Here is an 8466-nt window from a genome sequence, read left to right as displayed (position 1 = left end):
ACATTGCACATATTTACCACATAGGCATCACATCTGCCATTTGTTGCCATGTCAACACTACAAGTTCGCCATGTTAGCATCACATGTTTGCTATGTTAGCGACATTTAATGACAACTAATAGTTTGGACCATATTTACTAACCGAGGAAAATATAAAATATTAAAATGACAAAAATTAAACAATGGTTCCTCATATGTTAAAATGCGCAATCACAAGATTTTTTTTTTAATTTTTCCCAAAAATATATACAAAATAGAAAAAGAATCATGGTCAATTATCAATATTAACATTTAATTATTGGCTACATATGAGCTTTAATTAATCAATTTTTGGATGCACCTAATATAGGCTCGAGCTCATATGAGAACGAGTTTAATTACCGTTAGATTAAATATTTGTATTAAGATATGTGTAAAATTAATTAAAGTATTTATATAAAGTACACGAATCTATAAGCAAAAATTCAATTTAACGAGGATATTTTCATCTTCATATGAGCTAGACAATGTGGCACATTATATATTATACACACAATAATATTATGTTCTTGATATAATTAATTTAACTGAGATTTAAATCAAAACTTCATAGCTTTTGAGATGAGCTAGTATTTTTGTTTTGAACAGTAATTGCTATGCATTATTAAGGGGTAATTTTTATAGCGTCTCGTATTTCATTTTCATGTCTTAACTTTAATTTGTTATTTAAAAATATTTAAAATTTAATTTGATTTCATAAAAATTCTTTTAACCTGCTGTAAACCTATTATAACAAGTTTTCAGGTTAAAAAGATAATAAAATTATATTTTTACCCCTTTTTTTCTCATACTTAAAAAATATCAGCCTTTTTAATTATTATTTAGACCTGTTACAAAAATATTAATACCATAATGATGATCTATTTTTTGTAAATAAGAAAAATTTACTCATCACTGAAAAGTGCTGAAACCGTATTTGTGGATTTTATATTGTGACTTAAATGAATTTTTTATTTTGAAAATCTACTATTACAGGTTAAATAATTTTTTTTTTAAATAAAATTAAAATTTAGAAATTTTTTAATAATAAATTAAAATTAAGAAAAAAATAGTTTAGAGACAGGTTAATTCAGGATGATTATAAAAATTACACCATTATCAAGGCTCATAGGTTAATTTAGATTAAAGGGTTTAAAAACATAAATACAAATAAAATAGATGGCCCAAGTTCAATACAAAATAATCACAACTCAACACAAAAATCGCAGCCCAAGCCCCAGCATAGAAAATCTAAATGAGGAAAAGAGGATCAGCGCTGCCACTCAGTCTCTACTCTTTGCTAGACCGCTGGCAAGAAAAATTACATAAAGCTGTTCAAACCCAAGGGCTACAAAGCCTATCACTAGAATATTTATATATTAGTTTGGTGAAACGAGGCGTATTTTGAATTTCAAAAAGCCTCAGAAACGCAAAAACATATACGCTGTAAGTGCGCTCACTTCCACTGCTCGCTGCCATCTTCCATTCCTGGCTTCTTCAGTTCACCTCCTATACGCACACATTCCCTGGTTTCGCTTTAGTCAGTCTTCAAATTGTGAAACCCAAGAAATAAGGAGAAAGAGAAATGGTGGTATCCAAGTCCAGGTATGAGGAAATCCGCCAAAAGAGGCTGGAAGAAAACAAGAAGAGAATGGAAGAGCTTAACTTGAAGAAGCTCGTTGTTGATATCCGTACGACCAGCCCTAAGACTTCTCCAGTAAGTGTGTATATTTGGGTTGGATGTGTTTTCTAATTGTATGTGTTTTTTAATTGGTATGTATGTCGATGATGATTTACATATGGTACGATACCTACCCTGGTGAAGCAGATGAAACCAAGGCTTCCTCGACCATCAACAGAGTTGGTACCAGTGAGGAGGTCCTCTCGTTTTGCAGGCAAGAGCCCTGTTAGCTATAAGGAGGTCTCTCTCTCTCTCTCTCTCTCTCTCACTCTCTCTCTCTCTCTAAATAGGTTTCTTCTCTCTGTGTGATATTTTTGTTGGTATGTTCTTATTGTCTCTGTTCTCTTTGTATTGGAAATTGTTAGGAATTACAAAGATTTCTGTGTGTTATTGAATAATAATCTCAATGTTATTCCAGTTAAGTCTGACCTTTGAATACTAATTTGATTATTGAATACGTTATTGTCAGTTAAAGATTATCGTTTTCTTGGGGTTCCTTTGATGTTATATCTTCACAACTCTGAAATGCGTATCTGATCCTGGACTAACATATAGTGCTTAATAGATTGAATTATTTAGTTTCAGCAAGCCTTTGAACCATCAGGTTCTCTTTGGTTTCGATAACGTTTTCTATTGATCCACAAGTTCCCTTTTCTCTTTTTGGCAGCTAGCACCTGAACCTTTGGAGAGACCCAGAAGGTTGCAATTGATTTCAGTAGATAAAATTTGCAGCATTTGACAATATATATATATATATATATATATATATATATATATATATATATATATATATATATATATATATATATATGTATCTTACACTTACTGTGAGATTCACTTGCAGGACCTACTGCTACCGACGACAAGATCTGTTGAATCGAATCTATGCTTCTGATGAAGTCAGGGGACATGCAGTTGATAGAGCAGGAAAAATTCAGTCAGCTTTAGAAGCTGATTTCCCTAGTTTTGTGAAACCCATGACTCAGTCACATGTAACTGGAGGATTTTGGCTGGTAAGTACTATCTTTGAGCTAAAGGGAAGAATCTTTTATCCATGTTAGTAGACCAATTATTTATGAATTATGAATTTGGTAATTGAGAGTTGCAATCATAATTTCTCTTGTAACATTTTTTTTACAGGGTCTGCCAGTTCAATTCTGCAAAGATCACCTTCCTTCTCATGACGAATATATTACTTTGGTGGATGAGAATGGAGATGCATCTGAAACAAAATACCTTGTTGAGAAAACTGGTCTTAGTGCTGGGTGGAGAGGGTTTACTATAGATCATAAACTGGTTGATGGAGATGCACTAGTGTTCCAGTTAGTTAGCCCAAGGGAATTTAAGGTAATTCCCGAGCTATTAAACTATTGTTTGTTTCATTTTTTATTCAAGGCCTAAACATTCTTGAATTTAAGTTTGCATCATGAATCCCTACTTGCATTTTTGTGCTTGTGTAGACACGTTTTTTAATGATATTTACTGGAAAACTATTTCGTATAGCCAACCTCAATTAGATTTGTATTAATTAAGGCTCAGTTGTGTTTATGTATTGAAATTTGTCCATGGTTTTACTACTTCCCAAATTTTCCTTCTCTAATATGCATTGTTCTAGTTTAGGCTTCTTAATTTCTTGGATGGTTAAAGATTATAGAAGTATTCAGTTAACAATCATATACACAGGGTTTTGAATTGTTTTCCTTATCCTTACATGATATTTTAAACAGATTGAACTTCTCTTTGCCACTTGCAACCCTTTTTCTTGAAAATGACTCTCTGCTCGATAATTGTTACATACTATAATAATAAGTAGTGTTAATCTCAGATAGTTAAGGGATTGGAGGGATAGATACTTTAGTAGTTAACAGAATCTGTTGTAGGCAGTTATACGATTCTGATAGGTTGTTAGGAAGCAATTAAACTGCTCATGTATAAAGGAGAGAACTCCTTCTGTAATGAGGCATTCCAAGTAGGGCTGTGCACGGTGCTAAACCGAACCAACAGGAGCCGTACCGAACCAAACTTATTTTGACACTTTGATTTGATTCTGATTCTTCACTAAGAACCGAATTAGAATTGTACCGAAACCGAACCGAAACTGTACTGAGCTGAAAATCGAATTTATACATATGTTTTTCTATAATTTTTTTAGATGCGTTATATGGTTTCAATATATATGTGTGTGTGTGTGTGTGTATGTATAATTGTGATTTTCTTATTAATTTTAGTTATAAATATATTAAATTACCTTATAATTCTTAATTATAAATATACTATATGTTAATTCATAATCATATTTGTATTTTATAGTTATTATTACATAATAAATAGTTAAAATTTATATTATATAATATAATATTATAGTATATAACATAATATTCTCATTTATAAAGGAGAGAACTCCTTCTGTAATGAGGCATTCCAAGTAGGGCTGTGCACGGTGCTAAACTGAACCAACAAGAGCCGTACCGTACCAAACTTATTTTGACACTTTGATTTGATTCTGATTCTTCACTAAGAACCGAATTAGAATTGTACCGAAATCGAACCGAAACTGTACTGAGCTGAAAATCGAATTTATACATATGTTTTTCTATGATTTTTTTAGATGCTTTATATGGTTTCAATATATATGTGTGTGTGTGTGTGTGTGTATGTATAATTATGATTTTCTTATTAATTTTAGTTATAAATATATTAAATTACCTTATAATTCTTAATTTTATATATATATATATATATATATGTTAATTCATAATCATATTTGTATTTTATAGTTATTATTACATAATAAATAGTTAAAATTTATATTATATAATATAATATTATATTATATAATATATTTAATCCTAAATTATATGTATACATTATGGTTAAAGATTATTTAATTTAAAAATAGCTAAAAGATATATTATATAATATATTATGTATTAATAACCTAATTCAAAACTTAAATGCTAATTTAAGTATAACTTTTTAAGGAAATAATTACATAAAATATTTTATGAGCTGAGAACTGAATCGGAACTGTACTGAACCAGAATTGAAGAACCAAGTATCATATTGAGCCAGAACCGAACAGTGAAGAACTGAATTGGAACCATACCAAAATTTTGGTTCGGTTTCGGTTCCTAGACAGACCCTTAACTGAACACGAATCGCACACCCCTAATTCCACGAATCAATAATAGAATATATTTCTCTCTTCTACTTTTTCTGTTCTCATCTCATCCGATATGTTCTCTTCTATTCTCATCTAATTTTTCTTCTCTGTTCCGAGTACAACTGATTACGTGTTAGTATACATTAACAATTGCTATTTTCTCAGGTGTACATTATAAGAGCATATGAATCAAAAGACAATGAAGAGAAGGAAAATGAAAAAGAAAACAATGAAGATGATGGCAAGGATATAGAAGTTACACCTTTGAATAGAAGTGCCAAACGGACTAGAGCAAGTAAGTGCTTCCAATATTCTTCCAAGTTCTAATACCTTTACAAGTGGTTCTCGTTACATAAAAATGTTTGCATATGCATCCATATAGTTCAAATAATTTGAACTACTTTTAACTTCTTATAACTATGCTATATGGATAAACTGTGTACTACACTCAAAGTACGTGCTCTTTCACTTATATAAATGTAAGACCCATTTCTTATAATTTATGGAAATTCTACATCTATGTGAGTATAAAGAACACTAAAAATTTAATATTTTAATTAAAGGGAGAATGTAGATTTGATCCTTAAAGGAGACATTGTTAGGAGGGACAATCACAAATTCTAAAGAAATTAATTTTTTGTAGACTATAAAATAGACGTGGAAGGATACCGGATAAAATTAAAAATTTTAATATTTCAAGTACACCGAATAATTTCTTGATAAAATATGCCTTTCTTAATAACTATTCATAACTATGCTAATATATGTCCTTTTTAATAAGTGGACATTTTTTTTTCTCAATTGGGAGCCTATTGATCTTGGACTACACAATTGCTGGTTTTTCAAACTAAAATTTTACCCATAAATTTTATTACATTTTTTAAAATAATACTATTATACATAAGCATTTTCATATTTTTCTTCAGATTTCATTCATATATATCATATTATTTAATTTTTATATTTTTATTTTGACCCTATGTTTTTATCAATATCTTTTATCTTTGCAATATTTAAAATTGGCTCCTCCAAAGGTAATATTCTAATTCTGCCGCTGCCACCCAAAATATGCCAAAATGACTCAATTTGCCTCTGATTTTATTTTTTAAAGTCAATTTAAACCTTATATTTCAAATTGTGTTAATTAGGCTCTTATAAAATTTAACTTTGAACAATTAAGCCTTTTTTTAATTAGATTAGCATGGGAAACACATGGATGTTAGCATAATATGTTACTTGCTATCTAAACTACACATTAAAATGAATAAAAAAAAATCTCTAAATTTTAAATATGATCATAATTTGGGAATTTTTTTTTATCCTTTAACACATTTGTTTATCAAACTTTGTATTACCAAACAATCATGAGTTTAATACTTTAATTTCAAACTAGTTTGAGTCGGACCATTTTTTGTTAGACACCAAAATCCATATCATGTAAATTTTTTATATTATTTTCATTCATGTCATCTTGGACTCCTTCTCTTGCTTATAGAGTTGGAGCCTCTTTATACCTGGAAAGGCTATGTGCGGCCCCCGACAAAAAAGATTGAAATGATTTTCTTTTTTCTTTTACTTTTACACACGCACGCGTACACACACACACACACAAATTATTATAAATAATATGTAAATATTGGTCCCCATATTTGTATTTGTTTTAATGATTAACGCAAACTAATTTTCATTAGAAGGAATCAATGAATTTTTCTTCATTGTTATCTTTTTATGAAAATTAAGTAATTAAATTTATAAATAAAATATGATTGATGGGTAGTTAATTGTTATTTTAATTTGTTCTTATTATCTTCTAATTGTATAAATTTTTTGTTAATTTTTTTTATTTTACGTATTTATTTGAAAAAGCATAGTTTAAAATGTAAAATAAAATTTCTAATAAAAAAATAAATGCACAAACTCAATTTTTTAATATCCATTTTATTATTATTATAGTAAATAATATTTAAAATTATTAATATTATTATGAATCATAATTTGAAAATTTTTATTCAACATGATAAATATACAATGGCCCTCTCAAAGAAAATATCCAGGCTTCATCACTTTCTTACTCATCATGTTTTCGTACTAGGATATTTGATTCTCTGCGTTGTATAAAATCAAATCATCTTAATCAATCATCTCTCATTTTATCACGAATATGTACTGTATGCATTCTCTGATGGATGCAGTGAGTAAAACAAAGTAAATATTTTGAAAGTATGCAAATTCCTTTTTGGTGGTTCTGATTTGTACTATTATTGGTTTTGGCAGGTAGGAGGTAGTCTTTGACAACATAAAAGCTGTGTTAGAGAGCTGGGTCTTTTTGTTTTGGCTTGTAGTAATTACCATACATGCCAATGCATTGTAAAATGGCATCTAATTCCTTGTTTAGTGGCACAAATACTATGGTTGAGAAATTAACTTACTAGTTTTCTGTAGCAATAGCATGACATTGCATTTTCTTATTAATGGTTGTTTTAGGGTTGTCAATATTTAGTATAACCCTTTTTTTTTTGTTTTTTTTTTAAGTTGTAAACTGATTTGCATTACATGGCCCTAGGGGCATCCAAAATACACATCTCCCTCAATGCCGTGGGAGGAACAAAAGGCCAATTGCTAAATAGTTGATTTTGCAGGTTTAGCTTAGAAACACAATCATCAGCTTTATTAGTTAATCTATTAATATTTATAGAATCAATCTTCTGAAAATTAGGAATACTAGAGGCAATGGCCTGAATTGTTGCGTACATTTCCCACCTTTGACATGAAGGGAAATTTTTGATGGTTGCAATGAGGACCTTTGAATCAAATTCTACTATTAGCTTGGCAATACCCATGTTTTTTTGCCAATTTAATCACTTCAATCATTCGGGAAATTTGATAAGCAATAAGTTGAGGATTCAAATTGATTTGCTCAAAGATTACTTTATTCTAGTGTTCCAAATGCACCAACATGAAATACGGATAGTAGATAGAAAGTTTTGATTCATTTCTGAGTTAGGGAAAGTATGCAATAGATCCATCCACCATTTAGAGAAGGAAACAAAACCGTGCCTATTTGGCTTATAAGCACAGGGACTACCATGTTGCCCTTGAATGACTGCACCAAAATAAAGATGCTCAAGATTCTTTTCTTCTTCTTACTGGCAAGTAGGATAGGGATGCGAGGATAGCTCCCATTTTAGTAAGGAGGTTAATAGGCTACAGGAGGTGAGTTGATCAAACAGGTCATCAATGAAGGGCAATGGATATCTATTTTTTATTGTCACCTTATTCAGCTGCAGATAATCAATACATAAGCGGAGAGTGCCATCTTTCTTCTTAACAAACAACACTAGTGCTCCCTAAGGTGACACAATAGGGCGAATAAAGCCCTTATCAAGCAACTTTTGCAACTGCACTTTCAATTCTTTTAGTTCTGTTGGTGCCATTTTGTATGGTGTTATAGAGATTGGATCCACATCAGGCATAACATTAATTTCAAACTGCACTTCTCTTTCCAGAGATAATCCTGGCAGCTCATCAGGGAACACATCCGGAAAGTCACATACAGTAGGAATGTCCCTTATTGCTGAACTCCCCACTTGGGTGTCTACCACAT

At 30.4% G+C, this 8466-nt stretch overlaps 1 protein-coding gene across 1 annotated transcript; it reads left to right on the top strand.

The window, feature by feature from the left end:
• Positions 1–1375: 1375 nt before the first annotated feature.
• LOC110644464 (B3 domain-containing protein At3g19184) lies at positions 1376–7355 on the top strand. The gene is made up of 7 exons (XM_058152062.1): positions 1376–1735; positions 1847–1939; positions 2367–2398; positions 2544–2712; positions 2840–3046; positions 5028–5157; positions 7137–7355. Exons 1-7 carry the CDS (start codon positions 1604–1606, stop codon positions 7145–7147), a joined length of 774 nt encoding a protein of 257 aa, XP_058008045.1. The 5' UTR covers positions 1376–1603; the 3' UTR covers positions 7148–7355.
• The last annotated feature ends 1111 nt before the right edge of the window (positions 7356–8466 follow it).

This window comes from Hevea brasiliensis, chromosome 8, assembly GCF_030052815.1.
Source record: "Hevea brasiliensis isolate MT/VB/25A 57/8 chromosome 8, ASM3005281v1, whole genome shotgun sequence".
Lineage (NCBI taxonomy): Eukaryota > Viridiplantae > Streptophyta > Magnoliopsida > Malpighiales > Euphorbiaceae > Hevea > Hevea brasiliensis.
The sequence above is the reverse complement of the archived record's forward strand: the minus strand, read 5'-3'. Positions and strand labels throughout refer to the sequence as shown.